At 45.3% G+C, this 21,977-nt stretch overlaps 1 protein-coding gene across 3 annotated transcripts in view; it reads left to right on the top strand.

Annotated features, from left to right (window-relative positions):
• SH3RF3 (SH3 domain containing ring finger 3) overlaps positions 1 to 21,977 on the top strand; it is a 410,835-nt gene that overhangs the window by 364,079 nt on the left and 24,779 nt on the right. For all 3 annotated transcript variants that reach the window (XM_028512030.2, XM_036026638.1, XM_036026639.1), the window contains one exon: positions 21,270 to 21,601. In XM_028512030.2, coding sequence (XP_028367831.2) covers positions 21,270 to 21,601 — 332 coding nt within the window. The remainder of the gene's footprint in view (positions 1 to 21,269; positions 21,602 to 21,977) is intronic.

The following is a 21,977-nucleotide window of genomic DNA, read 5'->3' on the forward strand; positions in this document are numbered from 1 at the left end:
ACTCATTTGATTTCTGTCTTTCTTCTTTGGTGAGGTTGTCAGAGCTTTTGCCCACTTTTTAATCTGGTGGTTTGCTTTCTGATTGTTGAGTTTAAGAGTTCTTTGCATATTTTAGCTAACAGTCTTTTTATCACATTTGTCTTTTGCAAAAATTTTCTCCTGTTCTGTGTCTTGTCTTCTCATTCTCTTCACAGTAGCTTTTGCAGAGCAGAAATTTTTAATGTTGTGAATTCCAGCTTATCAACTGTTTCTTTAATAAATCATGCCTTTGGTGTTGTATCTAAAAAAATCATCACCAAACCAAAGATCATCTAAATATTCTCTTATGTTCTCTTCTAGGAGTTTTATAGTTTAGCATTTTACATTTAAGTCTACATTAAGTCTTATGGTAAGATCCCTTTTGAGTCAATTTTTTAAGAGGTCGTTATCTAGATTGTCTCTCTCTCTCTCTCTCCCCCCTTATGTGAATATCCAGTTATTTGAGCACTATCTATTGAAAAGACAGTATTTTCTCCACTGTACTGCCTTCGCTACTTTGTCAAATGTTTGTTGACTATATTTATGTAGGTCTATTTTGGGGCTCTGTATTCTGTTACATTGATCTGTTTGTCTATTCTTTTGCCAGTACAATCCATCTTGTTTATTGTAGCTTTATAGTAAGTATTGAAGTCAAGTATTATCAGTTGTCCAACTTTGTTCTTCTCCTTCAATATTGTGTTGGCTATTCTGGGTCTTTCACCTCTCCATATAAATGTCAGAATCAGTTTGTTGTATCTGCAAAATAACTTGCTGAAATATTGATTAGGATTGTGTTGAATCTATATATCAAGCTGGGGAGAATTGACATCTCAGAAATAATTGAGTCTTTCTAGCCACAGATATGGAATATCTCTCCATTTATTTAGTTTTTTTTATTTAATTCATCAGAAGTTTGAAGTTTCCTCATATTGACTTTGTACATATTTTGTTAGATTTATACCTAAGTATTTCATTTTATAAAATAAAAACTACTCTGGCCAGTGTAGCTCAGTTGGTTGGAGCATCGACCTATAGCCAAAAGGTTGTGGGTTTGATTCCCCATTAAGGAACATGACTGGGTTGAAGGTTCAGTCCCTGGCCTGGGCACATGTGATCTCCAGTTTGGGTATGTATGAGAAGCCACGGATTGATGATTCTCTCTTTCATTGATGTTTCTCTCTCTCCTTCCCCTTTCTTCCTCTATCTCTAAAAAGAAATGAAAAGTGTCTTTGGGTGAAGTGGGGGAAAAGAAAATGAAAACTAATCTGTAGTGACAGAAAGCAGACCAGTGGTTTCCTGGGCCAGACAAAAGCAAGCAAAGGACTCCAGAGAGCAGGAACAAACATCTAGGGGTCATGGAGATAATGCTTTCCCGACTGTAGTGATGTGTCACAGGTGTATGAATGTACCAAAATCTACCAAAGCTATAATAAGAACATGAAGACAACACTTTATTTTTAAAAAGAACTTAGTATATTTTGTGAAAATATACATTTTAGAGACTGAAGAAAGACTGAGTGTGATTTGCATATTCATTTCAGAAATAGTACATCTCCTTTGATCTGATTCTACTTGGCCACTTTCCCTCTGGCTCTCAAAGCTCATTGCACAGTCTGTCTCTATATTCATGCACTGCACTGGGCTGTGCTCTGCTGAAAGGGCAATCTAAGCCATGAGCATCTGAAACATTAGTTCATTTCTCATATAAATTTGTCCTTTGCCATTTGGCTAAAGTAGCTAATCCAGGTCTCTTCATCCCACAGCTCAGGCTGATGGACCTGCCACCACCACCACTGCTGGCTGCTGTGGCAGAGGGAAGGAAACTCCTGGAAGGTTTCCCATGAGTGGTTACATGTTTTTTCCCATGATTCATTGATCAGAACTAGATGTTGTGGCCTTACCCAATACCAGAGGGCCCCTATCTGAATTCCACATACCCAATTTAAAAATGGTGCCAAGAGTTAAGTTGTGGAAGAGAAACTAACCTGTAACACATGGATTACTTAACCTGCTCTTTTGCAGGGAGCACTTGTTAAACTTGTCCACATTCTCCTTTACTGAGACTTATTTGGCTACAGGTGAAGTAGATGCCTGGCAGTCGTCTAGAAGGTTGATCCTGCGTGGACATCCAGCCATGTAACAGGGTCTGGGAGGTGTACCCTCTTCTTCCACGAATAGGTAGTAGTTCAGAGGAGAGCAGAGGGTCTTAGTCCAGAGGATCCTGGACTAAGTGCACCTGCAGAACTGACTTCACCTGGATTCTCATACCTCAGTTTCTTTCAAATTCCTATCCTCTTCTGATATTTTTCATGTGATAATAACAACCATACAGGTCTTCATGATGGTGGCTCCTTAGAGAAGTTTAGGAGCAGTTGCCAAATTAATATTGGACATGGATGAAAGCCCAAATCAGGACCGTTATTTAGGGAGGTACTGCCAACAGGGCAGTGGCAAAAGAGGACTGGCCAGCCGGCTCCTGAACCTGTGTCTGTGAGGTAGCCCCCAGGCTGGGTGTGCATCTTGAATTTCTTGGAAGCAGTCTGTCTGTCATAAGCACGAAAATAGAGGAAGAAAATCCAAATCTTCTCACAGAGCTTGCAGGGCCACCTGCCATCAGCCCACTGTGTATGCTAATGGAAATAATAGCTTTAATTTCAGCTGAGTCTCAGAAACCCTGCACCCCTTAATGAAGCAGCCTGCTCCTCTGTGTGTCAGTGCCCCACCTGCTGCTGCCTTTCTAGTGGATTAAGTGGGTTCTATCTACCTGTTCTGTTTTTAAAAAGTCAGGAAGTATATGAGTTTGACACACCTGAGTAATGAACAAAGTGTTCAATTGTTCTTGTTTCATTCCAGAAATCCTTCGGAAGGATGTCAGATTTTATAGAGTTTATCTGAGTACATTTCATTTAATCTAATCATTTGTGGTAGTGCTATGTTTGTTGCACAGAAAAGCAAGAGGCCTGTTGGAATCCAAATGCAAGGCAATGTTATCCTAACAGGACAATGTGACTGCACAGCCCAGACCCCTAAAAGGAAACAGGGCTGTTCTGGTTTCTTATCTCTGCCCTTCTGCCTTTTGGCCTAATCTCTTTTGAAGCAATTTTAAAAGAATTAATGTTATGCTATAAATCCTACTGGGTTAGCAGGGCCTTCCTGCTTCAATGAAAACATGGTATTGGGCAGAGGTGACAAGGGAACAGAGTCACATGTTTCTATAGCTTCTCAAGTGCTGAATCCAGAATAATTTCTAAAGAATTGAAACCTCAGCATTTTAATGCTCTCTCATTTAACAATATTAAGCCCAGTTAACTCTGCCTCAACCCTGTAGTAGTTTGCCTAGGGAAGACAGCTTCACTCCTAGAAAAAATAGGAGTGCCACCCAGAGGCCTGACATAGTCCCCATTCTGTGTCCAGGCTCCTCTGAGGACTTGAAGATGAGGCCTGCCTGGCCTCTCTGCTGGCAATGGAAGCAGCTGCACATTGGGCCCAGAGCCACTTATCAAGCGAAGGTTGGCATCACCCTCAGAATATGGGACACTTTGGGGGTACCAGGAGCATTTGACTCTGGGCACAGGACATGTAACGAGGTCTACACCCTCGTGGTCCATTGTCATGGAAGTAAAATAGCAAATACAGAGGTTAAAGATGGCCTGAACAACAGTCATGTGATGTGTGATGGGACAGACCAAAGGAGAAAGAAATAAAATCTTCCTAGAATGCCCATCAAGCTTTCAGAGGGGACATTGTTTCCCCATGGACTAAGAGCAGGAGAGGCTCCTGAGGAGGGATAGAGATGGACTGGATGGCCAGTGAGGGGGAAGGGGGTGGTGGCCTGTCTGGTGCTGCCAGGAGGCTTGTCCACCTGCCCTCAGGCTCTGTCCTTTCTCTGCTAAGCCTGTTCTGGAGTGGGCCAGAGTGAACCTTTCTGAGAGACCCCTGAGCATCCAGGCTCCCCTGGCTCTCTTTGCTGGTGTCTCCTAACTGCTTTCTTTTTTTTTTTTTTAAGATTTTATTTATTTATTTTTAGGGAGGGAAGGGAGGGAGATAGAGATAGAGAGAGAGATAGAGAGAAACATCAATGTGAGGTTGCTGGGGGTTATGGCCTGCAACCCAGGAATGTACCCTGTCTGGGAATCGAACCTGGGACACTTTGGTTCCCAGCCCGCGCTCAATCCACTGAGCTACGCCAGCCAGGGCACCTAACTGCTTTCTCATGCTGCTCAATCTCCTGGGGTAACCAGTCCCTCACACTAATGCCACCCCCACTAATGTCAGAAAATCCACATAAATACCATCTTTCATGGACTGAGACTGGTGCTGGAGTTATCTTTCCAAGTCTGTGTAGAGGAAATCTCTTTCCTGCTGACAAGTCCCCCATGCCCGCCTGCCAATCTCCCCACCCTGGTGGTATGACTAATAGGATGACAAGACTGAGACACACCTTGGGGAGAAGGTCCTGAGTGTCCTGGCCACTGGCAGTGATGAAAGCGCCCACCTAGGGTCCTGAGCCAGCTGAGCAGTGGGTTCTAGAGGGAACTGAACTTCAATTTAAATGTTTTTCATGTCCTAGTGTCCTTGTTAGGTTTCACACTTCCATTTCAGTGGCTTTTGCTATATTTTTTACTTCCATTTCTCTTTCTCAGTTCCCACAAAACAGTCTAGTTGTCTCTTTGACACATTCAGACTTGCACAGTTTGGGTTTCCCAGGCTGTCTGAAGACTATATTCTGAGTGAGACCTTTCTACTTTGGGTCCCAGTTATGCCTTAAAATCAGGATAGGGACTTCTAGTTTCTAAACTCCCCATCAGTGGTAAATATGATCTGTTGGTTTTTATAACCCAGCTACCTGGTTTGATTGTACAATATTAGGTTATCTACAAGTCTTTGTGTTTCCAGTAAGGATATGCTGAAGGCTGCTCTCCTCAGAATTCTTCTCATCTATTATTTGAATGCCTGGTTTGCCTTTCAGATATACAAGTTTCCACTATTTCTGTAAACTTTTTCATAGAAACCTGTTGGGATGTTCTTTCCTTTTTGCATCCCACACTAGTTCATCAAAAATACTGTATGTGTGTGTGTTGGCACTCACATGGAAGATCTTCATGCTCAGAGATGTCAGTGCCACAGTCATGTTGTACAGGCATGGTCTGGGACTACAAATCTCATGGGAGGTCCAAGTGAGATCTGCTGCACTCTGCCCAGTGAATAGCCCCAAAATTCAGTGGCTTAAAACAACAATCATTCTGTTATGCTAACATTGTGTTTGGATTCTGTGGGTCAGGACCTTGGGCAGGGCACAAGAGATTATCTCTGCCTGCAGGATGTCTGGGGCCTCAGCTCCAAGCATGAAGGCTGGGGATGATGACTCAGACACTGGCCTGCAGTGCCCGCAGTGTTATGGATGAGACAAGATAAATTCAGATGGACTGCTGAGTCCTGTGGAGGAAAAGGGATGGCATGGCCACTCTCTTAAGAGGAGAGTACCCTGACCTTTGCCTTGACAAGCTTTTATTGGCTTTCTAATAGAATACATCAAGGAAGGTTTTCATTCATTATACTTAGGTTTGCTTTAGGTAATTACTTTTTATAGATAGTCACAGAAGGATGTTACTGATTACTTCTTACAGATTAACAAGGAAAAAATGTTGCAAATGCAAGGGAATGATAAGACTAATAGGTCTGGTTACACTTCAGTCCTTGGGAGAATTGGCACAGACTTCAGGAAGTTACTTTAAAGATATGCAGCAAGAGTTTGCTGCCTGAACTCAGGGTGAGAGAGTTTTAGCAAGAGCAAGTCACAAAGCAGCCTAGGTATAATGCAGGCCTGATTTCCCATGGGAAAACTTCTTCATGGGTGTGGCCCTGTGTGCTGACTTGCTCCCCACTGGTTTTCCACATGGGTGCTGAGCTACATTTCCATGCCTTGTGAAGAGGTTCCCTACAGGATGGTGTGCTGGCTGGGCTAGAGCCATCTGGATGTGTGCTAATGCATGTCTGTCAGCTGACACTGGTGGTTGGCTGGATCCTCAGCTGTGCTGTTTGTTGGAACCCCAGCACATGGCCTCTCCATGCAGTCTGCAGGTGGGTGAGCTGGGACTTCCTCTCAGCAGGGCAGCTGGGCTCTGAGAGTGGGAGCTAGCCTTGGAGTCACACACAGCATATCCACTGGGATATGTCCTGGAGGCTGCCATGGGTCTCCTGCACACGGGGAGGGAGCACAGCTCTTCACAAGCAGAGTGCCACAGTCACTTTATGAGGAAACAGTGTTGTGGCCACATTTGGAAAACTCAATCTGTCACATTTCCCAGGTCCCCTTTTAGCTCTGTGACCTATCACTCTTTCCTTGAGCTCAGTCAGAACATTTCTTGTCTGTTATTGCTCCCTTCAATTCAGTACTTTTTAATTAAATGCAAAAATAAATTCTGTTTTACCTGTTACCTGCAAGGAACCTTGCTTTCCCACTCCCCCTGACATCACGGGCAGAAGCAGCAGCAGTTTGCAGTACAGTGCACTCTCATCCTAGACTTCACAGCCCTGTCCACACAACTGCTGGTCAGTGCTGGGTGTCCACATACACCCTCCCACTCCTCATCTTTCAATTGAATTAAACCATCAATCTCTTAGGGAGGGGGTCATGGGCTGTTTTGAGAACCTGGTGAAGGCCATATAGACACACCTATTCCAGTTTTGTAATTCCAGGGGCTTCCCAGACCTGAAACTATTTACAGACCACTAATGAGACCTGTGGATTTCTGATCTCTGAGGTCCATCATGATTCAAGCTGTGATCACGGGAAACCAGTTTTCCAATAATTCTTGTTTCTGTTCTGGGTTTCCTGACAGCCTCCTGCAGCTCAGTGCCACACAAGGTGATGTGTCCACTCAGACCAACTATGTCATCACAGCCTGTGAAAATGGTGGGTTCAACCTTGCTACCTGGGTGGACCACTGCCTAAAAAGAAAAGACTAGAGCCTGGTGCTGTTCCTTTGGTGGAGAGGTGCTACTTTCTTTTCCAAAATAGTAAAAAGCAACACTAGAGAAGCTTTCAAACCAAGATTTATTCTTTCAGAAATCAGGCACTGTGTCCAGTATCTCCACGGTGCCAAACACCTGTATTGTAACCATACAACAATGATGATGATGATGATAGTGATGATGATGATGATGACAATGATGACAGCAGACAAATATGGCAATTCCCAAGTGTCAGGCATCTAACATATCATTTCACTTGATCCCCATATAATTCTCTGTTAGATACTACTGTTACCCTATTTCACAAATAGATAAATTTTCCTATTCACTGTATTTCCATGAAGCATGGAAAATTTGACTCACTTACTCAAGGTTGCTTGGTGGGTAAGTAGTAGAAGCCAGACAGGAACTCAAGTCACCTGCTCCTACCCCACTGTGGCACTGCTGCACCTCACTTTCCCTTTACTGTCCAAAATGTTAGTCTGCTTTCTGGGCTTCTGAATGAGCACCTTGGCGCCCTGTGTCAGGTCATTGTCCAGTGCACACCCAACAAGCCTCATCACATGTCTTCTGAGCCATACTCACCCTCCTTCCCCAGTTATGAGCTGCCCTGCTGTGGTGGCCTTTGTGATACCACCCAAGGCACTGTTACCCTGGCCTTGCCTACCAAGTGGAGTGACAGCACAATGGGACCATGCTGCAGAAGTTGGCTGTGCAGTTGTGACAGGCCCACCAGGCTCTGGGCCCACCTGTTCAGTGCTGGGCCCGTGGCTGGGCCAGGCTATGGTGCAGCCCAGCTCTGCCCTCAGGAAGGCTCTGATGGCCTGTGGGGCTGAGAAGAAAGAGAAGTGTGAGGAGATGAATTGGGGATGCTAGCATTCCATTCCTCTGATGGATCAAGGATCGTAAGGGAGGTAGCCTGGTTGCCCTACCCAGACTGGCTGAATTAACTCTCAGGGTTGCACCCATCTGTCACTAAGACAGTTTCACTCTAGTGGAGGCTGATTACTAATCTCAGTCACCACCATGATCCTCATCACACATCTAGTGATTACTGATCTAAAAGGGAGGCATATGGATGCTGACTATTATCAAGTCAGAGAAAGAGGATGGCCAAACGTGAGTAGAGTAGCGTACTGGCCCTGTGCTCAATGCCAGAGATCCATGTGTGGTTGCCTTCAGTCTCTGGAGAGGGACAGACCTCCTAGCTGGGAGGAGAACATTTTGCAGAGAAGGTAGAGCTTAGTCTGAGAAAGGCCAATGGGAGAGTTCAGTCCATTTCTACCTTGGGATGGGTGTCATAGTGTTTGGGGGACAGTAATGAAGGCTAGTGAGACTCAGTACACAATGTGTAATGTGTTCAGAACTTGAGCCAGTCCCTGGTGTGTGGGGCAGGGGGACAGGAAGGCCAAGCCAGAGAGAGGCCTCTGGTGATGCCTATAATGAGGGAAGAATAAACCCTCTGTTCACTCATTCACCAGCTACCATGGGAATGACAGGCAATGCAGCTAGTAGAGGAAGCCTGTGAGTCTGCATCCAGAGACCTGGGTCCAAGGCCTGGTCCATCCACTTTATCTCTCTGAACTTGAGTTTTCTCAACTGTAAATGAGGTAACTATGTCCCTTAAACAGCTGTCATGGAGAGGACTGTTTTCAGATGGAATGTTTGTGTCCCCCCAGGCTCATAAGTTGAAGCCCTACCTACAATGTGTTGGGGGCCTTTAGCGGGTAATTGGGAAATGTTGAAGTTATGAGGGTAGGGCCACCTGGTGGGATTGGTGGTTTTATAAGAATAGAAAGAGAGGGATCTCTGCTTTTCTTTGCACATGCAATGAGGACAGGCCATGCAAGGACACAAAGAGAAGGCAGCCAGGAAAGGAGCCCTCACCAAGAACCTGACCAAGCTTGCAGTCTGATCTCAGACTTCCAGCCTTCAGAACTGTGAGAAAATTACTGTCTGTTGTTAGTCTTTGGTATTTTTTGTGGCAGCCCAAGCCAACCAGAACAGGTATATCAAAATGAAAATGGTGTACATAATGCCAGGCATCCGGTTCATGTTTTCATTGTTTATTTGCTTAGCTTTATTTCCTCCTCTATAAAAGAAAGGTATGAGGATGCTGGTGTTACTACCTACCTGACTGAGAAGGAAACAAAAGAGTAGGTAGGGCCCTTGAAAAGGGGCAAAACCTGCAGAATGAAAGAGTGGATAAATGAAGAGGCTGAGTATGGGCTGCCATCATTTGCAAGCTTGGAAAAACTGAACCTCCCAGGTGTGGACTGCACTGCTGAGCATCCTGGAGCTGCTTTCAGGCTTCTCCCTGTGGTGGGGATCAGGAGAGACAGCAGCATAGTGTCAGGGTGATGGCCCAAAATCATGCCTAGAACTTAAGCTCCCAGGCCCCCTGTCTTGGCCTTACTCCTCTCCTTCTCTGCCTCTCTGTCACCTAGACTACTGGCCACTCACCTGGAACTGGGAACATGATCATCTCTGGCTCTCTCTAACTGGGTCTGGGTGAAAGAGTCTCCCCAGTCCTCCATCTCAGAGCTTCTGGCATCTTTTGATGGTTTTATTTGTGTGATTTTTGTCTTAAAATAATGTCTAGATGAAGTTGCAGATTAAAGCCTGGGAGCTTATTTGAGATATTGGGGCTGGAGATGCTACTACCATAAAAGGGAGAATTGGAGAGCCAACCCTGTGTTGAAGCTTCAGGCAAAAGCATATTAACAAGTGAAAGGAGAGACTAAGAGTCTAGGAGTGTTGCACTGGGCTGAAAGAAAGGAGTAGTTCTGGAAAGACTCAACAGCTGTTCAGAAAGGCAGCAAAAGAGGCCATAAGACAGTGTCAAGAAATCAAGGGAGGAAACATGGTAATGGGGAGGAGGTAAGGAATGCCAGTGCCCTGGAGATGTCAGGTTTGGGGTGATGGGGGGCCCAGATGAGGTTAATGTCTCTTTTTTAGCATAATTTCTGGTCATCACTACATTGTCACCATGTATATTCACTGTGTTTGCTGGGAGCTGGAAAGGGCACCTAGTGCCTTCCACCCAGCAAACTGAGTTTGAATGAAACATGGAATATAGCATGTTTACTTTGGTTTGCTTTTTACAACATTCCTGCCCTTAGGCCTTAAACCCAACTTTTTCTTCAAGTTTGGAGCTGCTGAGACATCTTCAGTAACTGGTCAAAACTGGACTGTTTTAGGGACTTACAGGATATTCTCAGCCTATTTTTGCACAAGAGACTTCCAGAGGCTCATAGATGTGTATCTGATACTTTGGTGCTATTTGCATCTTCCTTTTTGAAGAATTTATTTATTTATTTATTTTTAGAGAGGGAAGGGAGGGAGAAAGAGAGAGAGAGAGAGAAACATCACTGTGTGGTTGCTGGGGGTCATGGCCTGCAACCCAGGCATGTACCCTGACTGGGAATCGAACCTGCGACACTTTGGTTCGCAGCCTGCACTCAATTTACTGAGCTACGCCAGCCAGGGCTAGCATCTTCCTTTTTGGATCAACATGGAGACAGGCTGTAATTTCTCTGACCTCAGCCTATGCTGACAGAAAAGGAATTCTGGCTGGGCAGATGAATGGATGAAGAGCTATGTCATATCCTACCAGAACTCAGGATCCTAACAGCTACTGTTTCCTGGGAACTTACTATGCACCAGGTAAGGACCTTTGTGAGGTCCTTTACGTGTCACCATCATTAGTCCTCCCAACAGCACTGATCTCTTCTTGAAGGAGCAGCTCTGAGAAGTGAAGTGCTGCCTATGCCACCAGGATGACATGTTACTGGCCAGTCCACTGTTGTGTCACCATGCAATCCCTTCCAGAGCTCTATAAGCATCATTTTTCTATGTCAATACCCTAGTGCCATCCATGAAATGACTTAAACAAATGAAAATCTGGACCAGGCATTGTGGGGTGTCTACCAATTACTGAATGCCATACAGGGTTATGTGCCTGGTCATATTCAGTTCTCAGGACTCAGCAGTAGACCTGCAATTAAAATTTGGAAATTGAGTTCTGGGTTCAAATCCAGATTGTGCAACTTACTAGTTAACTACCCTGTGTCTATTTAAGAGCCTAATGAGCTAATGTATGCACAAGACTTAGAATAGTGTCTGGCTCTATCCTCAAGAAATAGTTTCCAGGATAATTAGTTGTATGTGTGTGTATTCCATTTTACATATAAAGAAGCTGAGCCTAAAAGCAGCTAAGTAACTTGTTCAAGTTCAGTCAACTAATAAATGACATTAACAGATATGCCATCTGTCTCCAAGTCTGTTAGGATGTGACTAAACATTTTAAAGTTCCTCAGGGTGACAGTTTCTTTCACTTCATGAGCTCCTTCATGCTGTACTGAACTTGGCTGGTCATCTAAAACCACTTGCCAGGAGGCCCAGGCTCCTGAGTGTTCTTCACTCCATTTCTGCGTCTGGCCAACTGCTATGATCATAATACCTGTAGCTCCACTTTGAAGGATCAAAATACCAGTATCTCCAATCCTGCTTTTTGGAGGTCGCAGCATAGGACCACAGGCAGAGCACTGAGCAAAGGCTTCCCTGCTAATATTTTCATTCCTTGGGAAGAGCAAGAAAAGCAGCCCCAACCAGCAGGCATCTCACTGTAAAGCCAGAGGAAGCCCAATCAGGTTGGCATGTGGTGATTTACCACTTTATTTTCATGAATCAACCTTAGTTACCTTATATCTTTTTTTAAATGTGTTTTTTAAAGATGTGTTTTAAAGTTTAGTCAATAGCTAAATGTACAATTTTTGTCTCTTTTAATTAGATTGTTAACTCCTTCCTCTGTTTATTATAGCTCTTCTATTCCTCTACCCTTTCTGAAAATGCATTGCATATTTACATTGTTATAACCCTCTCTACTCTTACAGTAACGTGTTTTTAGGCATCACCAGAGATGTGTCTTTCCCCATCAAAATTTTAACAGGATGTGACTTTTACTCACCCTTCCCCATCTCCAACAAGAAACTGTCCAAACATAAAATTCCAGTCAAAAGGCTTTCAAGTGTGATTTGCTGCCCTGGAGCCAAACTCAGTAAAGATAAGGACATAGTGCCTTGGTGTTTTATTTTGACTATGTAAAGGCTCTTTAAAGCCCAGCATTATATATGCTAAACTCATGTGGGCCAGACCTCCCACAATATTTTAGCCTCAGCACTTCTTTCCCAAATGTATAGCTGCAGGTCATTCTAATTCAAGACTCTCCCTCTCCAAACGCTGACCTTCCTGTAGCCTCTCAGGCCTTCCACGGTTTTCTGACTGCCCATAGATTCATGTGGCACCTGAGAATTATATAACCACCTTAATTCACTCCGTATCCTTTATTCTGTCTGCTGCATCAGCCAGAATATTGATGTTATTCAACATATTACCAATGGATAAGAATGAGCATAGGGGTTTGGCATGAGCTCAAGGCTGGAAGCTATAAAGAGTCTGCCATGGCCACATGGGTACAGAGCCAGTTTTTGTGGTTGCCACCCAGGAGCACAGCATTAGGGCACATACCTCCCCACCTCCTGTCTCCACCTGGCAGGAGCTGGTATCATCTTGCCTCTGAACACTCTGTTAACAATGTCACCATCACCATCGGGGGGCACCACTCTTCCCTCTCAGGCTCCACAGAAGCACCGTGACCTCAAAGGCCCTCAATCCCTGTTCCTATTGCTCGGCTTCCAGTGCAGCTGTCAGTAGCTCCCACTGTCTCCCAAGCTGACTCCAAGCTCCTCAGTAACCATTTAGGCCACCAAGGTGTGTTCTCCACTGCCTTCCTCATCTCACCAGGAAGGCACACCTCTAGCACACCACCTTTTTTTGGCTAGATATCCTTCCACACCTTCTCATTCTTCACCTAGACCATATCACTCCCAGCCCATGCCCTTCTCTTATATCCAGATCAGCCCAGCTCTCAAGGCCACCCCAATGGCACCTCCTAGAAGACCACCTCCTTCTCTATAACCTAATGAATAGTACAAGTTCTGTCTGTTTCATCACATCTAGTACCATTATTTGCAAAGCACAGGTTGCAACTTTTCCCTTTATATTTCCTCTCAAAAAGAAACATGTTTGACTTAAGATAAACAATACAAAAGAGCATAATAACAAAAGCTAAATAGTACTGTTACAGAATGAACTGGGTAGGGGCCCAGATATGGGTACCAAAACAAGCCCTTTCCCCCAAGGTCTTTCTGTGCTATGATTCTTCTTGCCCACCACCAGGTGTTAGGAATTGTGGCTCTCAATGCTAGAGTTTGGTAAAAAGGAAAGGAACTATTTATTCAAAAGTTGTACAGGTTTGGAATAATGGTGGAATGCCACCATTAAATCCCAAAGTCCTTTTAAAACACCCACCAACACACACAGTCCAACCTACCCTTGCCAAACCAGGCCAGTCACGGGTACCGTATCTCAGGAAAAGAAAAAGAAGTCCGTAGCTCAGCTAGACTCCTGGTTCCTCCCAGTAATCTGTGATCAGCTAGGCAGGTCTCCCACAGCTCCCAGCACCATCAGCTGTGTCACCACAATCTCCAGTTCTTAATCCACAACCAAATGGCACCTCCTCATGGCCCAGCAGTGAGAGTCCTTTCACCCCTTTTCTTCCCACTTGGTCTCGCATTGTCTCCTGCACCTTGGTGGTGGCCCACTTTTAGTTTAAATCACAGCCTGGAACCTCCTCCATAACCCCATTTCCAATTTCTCCCACAATTGGCTACACCTGCCAGCACTCCCGTATTTTTCTGCCTTTCTTGTCTGCCACAGTTAGTCCCCATGGTGTGGATGGAACCATCTCCAAGCTCTCACCAGGGGGAGCTGCCTGCCAGTTATATCACAGGTTAAAGTCATGCATACTTTTCCTTCTCCACTCTAGAAGACAGTCTGCAGTTATTGATATGCAAAATAACTCTTAATGGCCCTGCTCCACGTCTCCCATCTTCCAGCCAGTCTTGTGTAGGGGGCCTCCTCAGCCTACACTCCATTCCAGTACTGCCCCTGTGACAGATGTTGACAGCCTGGAAGGGAGTGCTTTTATGCTTTCTTCACAGATGCTCCCAGGTTACTGAGTTTGGACACATGATCTGAACATGACCTGACCACTATTTCCTGGGTCTCAACTCACGCAAGTGTCATTTTGTGCACCTGGCAGATTGAAAAAATGTGTTCTTGTGCCTAGTCCTTTATTCTCAAAAATAAATTGTCCTCAGCTACCCTTCTGATGTTGAGAAAAGCCGCACCCATCGACATGTGCAAGCAGATTGGTATTTTGAAAGTTGAGGTTTTCCTGGATTATTCAGGCTAAACCTTGCAGACTAAATTTTTGTGTCCATCATATCTGGCCTGACATTCAATATGTGCCCAACCAATGACTATATACATTGCCCTAAGCAAAAAAGAGTTAAGACGGCAAATCTGTTTAACAGAAGTGGTGCAAAGCTGCCTGCTGAGGCATGGGTCAGTGAAGGAGACAGCTGAGCAGAAACAGAGCACTTTAAGTCATGTTACAGGCTTACTTCACTGTAATGAAATCAACTATATCCATGAAAAATTTAGTAACACAGTTTACATATTAAATTCTACTCCTTCTGACTTCTTATAATTTCAGAGACAATTTTCCATAATTTTTGATCAACTTTTAACTGGCAACAGTTCTTAATTTAAGTTTTAAATTTCTTTTTCCTCTTGTCAAGTTTTTATATTAATGTTCTGTAAAACAACTAAGGCCTTGGGGGAAGCCCTTTATCTTAATCTTAATAGAAAAACCACTATTTTATCATTTGTGAATGTTTTACAATTTTCCTATATGAATGAACATCTTCAAATATCTCTTTTTTAAATATTAGATTTCTTTCATAGTAAGATATGCCTTTACTTCAGGGTATGTGGTATGTACATGTGTGTGCAAGTGTGACTGTGTGCTCATGTATGTGTGCAAGCACCACTTTTTCTTAATATAACTCATAAGTTCCTGTTCTCTGGTATGATGTTCCATTTATATGCTGAGGGGGCCTTTCAGTTTCAGGTGTTATCTTGAGAGCTGGAACTTCTGGAGTGGCCTTGTTTCCCACCTGCAGTCCTGGGCTTGCACCTGCCCCTCTGCCCTGCATGGCCCTCCTTGCCTGCCAAACTCCTCTTCCCACATTAGCCCCTGCCACTCAAAGTGCAGCTGGGAGAGGGTGACCTCATCTGGGAGCTGGCCAGTCAGCTCAGAGGGCAGATTAGAATCCACGCTCCAGTGCACCCTGTACCCTAACACACTGCTGAAAACCCATACATGTTCCCCCGAGCTGGGACACTAAGTAAATGTTGAATAAATAGTAGTTTTCTTCTTTTATCACCTTCCCTTGAAGCTGATCTCTTGTCTGTTTTTACATTACTGTCCATAACCTCTGAAATCATGTATCAGGTTGCACAGATGACCATTGGCTTCTGATTGATCACTTGGTGGGTTGATACCAGAATCACTTGGTTTTTGTCCCTATTTCAGAACTGCCATGTCAGAATCTTTAAGGGTAGGGCCCAAAGTGTACGTTATCTAACTCCCTGGTTAGTTCTTTGTTCACAGAGTTGGAGAGCCAAGAGCCACTGAATTGTCTATGTGCTTTTCCAAGACAAAACAAGGGTTAGTGGTGAGACACTGAGTCCTGGAGATGAAATAGATTTTATTCATTTAACAAAAATGTATTGGAAGCTAACTAGGCCCTAGGTATTTTGCAAAATCTTAAATATATCAAAACATCATAAAACCAGCATATTACATAATATTTTGAGGTACACTAATAGTTTAAAAAGCATTCTTATATCTGTTATCTTAACTCTGTGAGGCAAACAGTGTCCCTGGAGCTAATACTCAGAACTAAGCCTTTGAGTGTCCAGCCTGGGGCTGCTCCTATGCTCCCAGCCCCATCAGCCACATGGTGTGATGGGGGAGGGGCATAGGTGATCATGAGTGGAGGGCTTGTCCCCACTGGAGGGCACTATCCCATCACTTATTTGGGGGCAGATGTGCCTTCCTCCTCTGGCAGAACTTGTCGGGGTACATTTTGTTCCCACAATGCATACTGGGGTCTCCACCAAGGCTTAAGTGACCATACCTTGGCCTTTCAGAGGGTCACTGGGATGGAAAGTGTTTCACCCTCAGGGGGCATGATTTGAACCACAGCTGGAGACAGCAGAATGATGATGAGTTTGTATAGGAAAGCAATGACCCAAACACATAAGTAGGACACCATTCTCTGCAGCTCACTGGGTGCATGAAAGTCCCTAATTTCATTCTGGTCCTAGGAGAAACCCTAGCAAATCTATCTTTCTTTAACATAAACTTTTAGCCCAGAATGACCCTAAATTGCATCCACTAAAACCTCTTATTCTTCCATGATGTTGCCCTTGAAGTTGACCACTGAGTCTTTTTGCATGGCCCTCAAAGAGCTCTTTAGCTGGTTCTTCCCTGCATGGCAGAGAACTGACAGACCCCTGGGGAGATGCTGGAGCACCCTGCATCTCTGTTCCATGAACTCTGTGCTCAGTAATTGCCAGGGCACTGAACTCCACAGCAGTGTGTAATAACCAAATGCTTAAGGAAGGCATTACCAGAATTCTGTCATGGACACTTCCAACCACGATATCAGTGCCAAAATCAAATTAAGAAAATGATCAGTCCTAGTTAATCATGGAGAACTGAGACAGGAAAATTGCCCATTGCAATAACCCAGCACTTTCCAGACACACAGCTGAGGCTGGACTTCACAGCAAACATGCTAAGTGGCCCAGGGACTCTTTCTTCTCTCAGCTCACTGCATACACAGTGAGGCATGGCTGTGGTGCTGGGCTATCTGTCTCGCTGCAGTGCCTTGCAGGCAAGCATCTGTTGATCAAATGTGTTCTCTGCTCATGAGACAGAAGGAAACTCCTGAAAGGACCACAAGAATTCTCACACTAGATGAGGTTACTTCATCCAGCCAGTATTGAGCACCTGCTGTGTTCTAGGAAGCATTCTAGGCATGGGGGAGATGATGATGAACAGAATAAACACAGCCCCTGCCCTCAACACCATATCTAGAGGGGATCCTAGCAGGGAAAGAAAAGCAACTTAAGCCTTCTGGGAGAAAAGGAATAAGAGGGGGCAGGAAAAGGCCAAGTGGGGGAACATGCTGGCAGAAAGCCCAGGCTGGTGGTGAAGGGTTGGGGGCTCTGACAGCTGGGCCCAGAGGGCCATGGGCCATCAGATGCCATCCCTTACATCCATACAGTGTCCTCTCAGCTCCAATGCCCTCCCCTATATGACACCTTTTAGTAGTGTTGGCCTCAGGAGCCCCAGCTAGGTAGAGGACAAGGATGCCCTGAGGCAACCTCTAAGCCAGCTGCATGATGCTCCCTAGAATTACTGAAGAAGCTCTCTTAAGTGTTCCCAAATCTTTTTCAAGAATGCTGAAACAGGACTTCCGGTCAAGATGGAGGCATAGGTGGATGCACCATACCTCCACGCACAACCAAGATAGGGACAACAACAACTTAGGAACAGAATAACATCCAGAAATGACAGAAAATTGATCTGAATGGAAGTCGGACAACCAAGAAGTTGAATTAGACCTGTGCATCCAGACGGGTAGGAGGGGCGGAGACAAGCAGCCAGGTGCGGGTCGTGGCTCAGAGAGCAGAGAGCGGTGGGACTGGTCCCGTAAGGCATCCAGGGGTGCATAAGACATCCGGGTCACACAAGATTGTAGCGGGTGGACCATGAGTGTGCAGGCGGCAGCTGGCAGAGCCTGGCCCAGGGGTGGCAACTGGAAACTGGCAGATCCAGTGAGGTGGCGACTGTAAAGCAAGGCAGTGCGCGAAACCCAGGATCACAGCGCTGGGAAATAGAGCCCCGGGACACTGATAGAGGAAACCTGTGGGAGTTGAGGAGCACAGAGAGACACCCAGCCTCACAGGGGAGGTTCTTGGAAGGTCCCACGGCATGCACAAGCCCACCCACATGGGAATCAGCACCAGAGGGGCCCATTTTGCTTGGAGGAAGCAGCAGAGGGGACTGAGGTCCCACGGAGAACGGAGCAAGCACCATTGTTCCCTCTCACCCCCGCACCCACAGACAATGTCACAACCCAGCAACTGGGGTGCCCTGCCCTGGTGAACACCTAAGGCTCCGCCCCTTACTGTAAAAGGTGTGACCAGACCCCCCCCCCAAAAAAGAGAGAGAGATGGCTCACACAGAAGAACAAATCAAAGTCCTAGAGCTCATCCTTTTGAGCTACCGAGAGATTGCCAACCTATCAGATGCACAGTTCAAAACACTGGTGATCAGGATGCTCACAGAATTGGTTGATTTCGGTCACAAATTAGATGAACAAATGCAGGCCACGATAAGAGAAATGAAGGAAAATGCACAGGGAACCAATAGTGATGGGAAGGAAACTGGGACTCAAAACAATAGAGTGGACCAGAAGGAAGAAAGAAACAACCAAACAGGAAAGAATGGAGAAATAAGAATTCAAAAAAATGAGGAGAAGCTTAGGGAGGTCCAGGACATCTTTAAACATTCCAACATCCGGATTATAGGGGTACCAGAAGGGGAAAAGGAAAAGTCAGAAATTGAAAACTTATTTGAACAAATAATAAAGGAGAACTTCCCCATTCTGGCAAAGGAAATAGACTTCCAGGAAGTCCAGGAAGCTCAGAGAGTCCCAAAGAAGTTGGACCCAAGAAGGAACACACCAAGGCATATCATAATTACATTAGCCAAGGTAAAAATGAAGGAGAGAATCCTAGAAGCAGCAAGAGATAAGGGGACAGTAACCTACAAAGGAGTTCCCATCAGACTGTCAGCTGATTTCTCAAAAGAGACCTTATAGGCAAGAAGGGGCTGGAAAGAAGTATTCCAAGTCATGAAAGGCAAGGACCTACATCCAAGACTAGTCTATCCAGAAAAGCTTTCATTTAGAATGGAAGGGCGGATCAAGTGCTACTCAGATAAGGTCAAGTTAAAGGAGTTCATCATCACCAAGCCCTTATTTTATGAAATGTTAAAGGGACTTATCTAAGAAAAGAAGATAAAGAAAAAACATGTATAGTAAAAGGACAGCAAACTCACAATTATTAACAACCACACCTAAAACCAAAGCAAGAGAAACTAAGCAAACAACTAGAACAGGAACAGAACCACAGAAATGGAGATCACGTGGAGGGTTAGCAACAGGGGAGTGGGAGGAGGAGAGAATAGGAAAAGGTACAGAGAATAAGTAGCATAGACAGTAGGGAGAAAATAGACAGGGGGAGGACAAGAATAGTATGGGAAATGTAGAAGCTAAAGAACTTATGACACATGGACATGAACTAAAGGGGGGAAGTGGGTGGGAGAGGGTGTGCAAGGTGGAGGGGAGTGAAGGGGGGAAATGGGACAACTGTAATAGCATAATCAATAAAATATATTTTTTTAAAAAAGAATGCTGAAACAAGGCTGAGCTGGGCAAAGTAAACAGACAGGGTTACCCTGTGCCATGTCACCCTGTACCCACCTGCTCCCTACCAGCCCTTGGGCTTGCCTTTTATCATCATGGACAGTATTTACAACATCTGCCTGTATCTTTTAATATCAGTGCTAAGAGTACAGAAAAACATACTATTTATACTAAAATGTTCATGGCTTAGCTTAAGCAAATGCATGTTACTAGATATGTATATTTGAAGGAAGTTTCAGCAACTGACTCCCCCTGGTAGCTTCTAACCATGCAGACAAGGCAGGCAGAAAGAGGAAATCATGCATCTGTCCCTACAAAGTCCAGTGAGTCTATGACAAAGCAGACTTTTGGGTGGCCATCACTGACCCACTTGGTACAGTTTCAGACTTCTGTTCACAGCCAGCGTTTCACACCATATCCCTGTATCCACCTGCTACCTAACTTCCACTGGTCGTTAGAAAACTAAATTCCAGTGAAGCCATGAAAGCGTCCAAATTCCAAGGCACACACATTATTCTAAAAGCTCCTCTCTGTGTGTCTACACTGTCATGCTTTTTCACCCATGTGTCCTCACACACACCTGCACACATGGTGTAGCCTCCATTGAGTGCCTGTCTCCCACACCCAGAATATCCTTGATGTGTCAATGGCAACAGTCAAAGCTCTCCATGCAATGCACACCGGCATTGCCAAGGGCCCACTCACTCCCACTGCTGCACAGAGTTCAGGACAAATAGAAGTGTGGACATGATTGCTGGGACCCCCATGGACACTGTCTGCACCCTTGTCTGGAGGAGTGTCACTGCTGCAGCCTGACTCAGGCACCTGTGGAGAGCATGCTCCAAACCCACACAGCATGAGATGAAGAGACAAACTGCAGGGCCCAAGAGTCCTAAGGAAGACCATTCAGGGATCTTACTTGCTGGTGGGTAGTTAGGGTGGATGCAGGGGGTCATCTGTAGGAACTGGGAATGAGTTCTACACCTGGAGAGGGGTCTGGATGTCCTAATGGGATGACATTGAGACAAGCTTCACTCTTGTAAGGGGAGATTCTTCTGATTATTTCACTGGTTGTATATGTGGGGAACCATGTCCTGAATGTTGTCACATCCCTGAAGGTATGAAAGCCTTCTGCCAGGTGAAGAACTTTCACCATAATATTCACCAGTGAAGGAATCCAGGGCCTGGGAGACTTTGCCCTCACCAGGGGCCACCCTCAGCTCTGGGACAAGCATGTGATTCTCCCCAGAAAAATCAGAGATGCACATATGCACACATGTGCTGCAGGTTTCCTGTGTGTTACAGATTATATATGCAGAGGAAAAGTTTGCAATGGAAGATGTGTCCAGAATCCCTAAGACTGAGGGAGCTAATCTCAGGAAGCCTGATGCAGAATAATTAACCCCCAAGCAGTGAAATCCACTTAAAAACTGAGTGAGGAACGACCAAATTATGTTGGCTGCTGGTTCCCCTGACACAACAAATGAGTTGTCAGGCTAGGGTGGGTCCTGTGATGCCCAGTGGACGTGTTCTCAGTGCCCCCTGCAGCACACTATCCTGGGAACGGCACCCTCCTGTCTGCCCTACGTGCCTTCTGGGCTGTTTGGGGCACTTACACCAGGTTTGGAGAAAGGAAGACATGAGTTGGAAAAGCTCTCAATCTTAGCTTTGTTTCTTCCTTTAACCAGCTTTACCAGATTACGTTTCAAATTTCCAAAAGGATTATACTTCCCTCCTCTCCCTGAGAACAAGGACACTTAGAAGCATTAGCCCACTGGATTTCAATTTTGTGTGTCTTTCTAGAAAGAGAAGAAGAGTGGGCTGCTGAAACTTCTAGCAGGGGCATCCACCAAGAAGAAGTCTGGATCCCCAACGTCCATATCTCCCACTCATGACCACCAGGTGGCAGTAGACACCTCATTCCACGGTGCATTGGGGCCAGAAGTGTCCTCACTGTCCATCCACAGACGGGCAGGGTCCTGCCCCATAGAGAGCGAGATTCAGGGGGCAATGCAGATGGAGCCACTGCACAGAAAGGCGGGCTCCTTAGATCTGAACTTCTCATCACCTTCCAGGCAAGCCCCTTTCTACATGGCCGTCACCTGCTCCAAGCCCAAGCCGGTGCCCAGAGAGAGGTAAGAGTGGAGGGTGAGTGTGCATCCTCTAAGACCCTGGTGTGGGTTGGTCTGTGAAGTCTGGAACCACTTTTGGAGAGCAGGGACAGCAGGAATTTTCTGAGGATTAAATTGACTAGACATCTATCACTAGCCATATCTACTCAGGTCATCATGGATGGTTAGTCTTGAATAAAACAAGTTTGGGAATAAATGGGAGCATATTTTGTGTTCTGAATCTATCTGGGTCCTGAGTTTGGTATTTATAAGGGATTCATTAGGAAATTTTTCAGAACACTGGGATACTGAGCCAGGAGAGGTAGAGAGAGGACTGTGTTCTTTGAACCCTGAGAAAACCCTGGAGTGTGGCCAGTGGGCTGAGTTTCCATGGGCCTGT

The sequence above is a fragment of the Phyllostomus discolor genome, chromosome 5 (assembly GCF_004126475.2).
Source record: "Phyllostomus discolor isolate MPI-MPIP mPhyDis1 chromosome 5, mPhyDis1.pri.v3, whole genome shotgun sequence".
NCBI lineage: Eukaryota > Metazoa > Chordata > Mammalia > Chiroptera > Phyllostomidae > Phyllostomus > Phyllostomus discolor.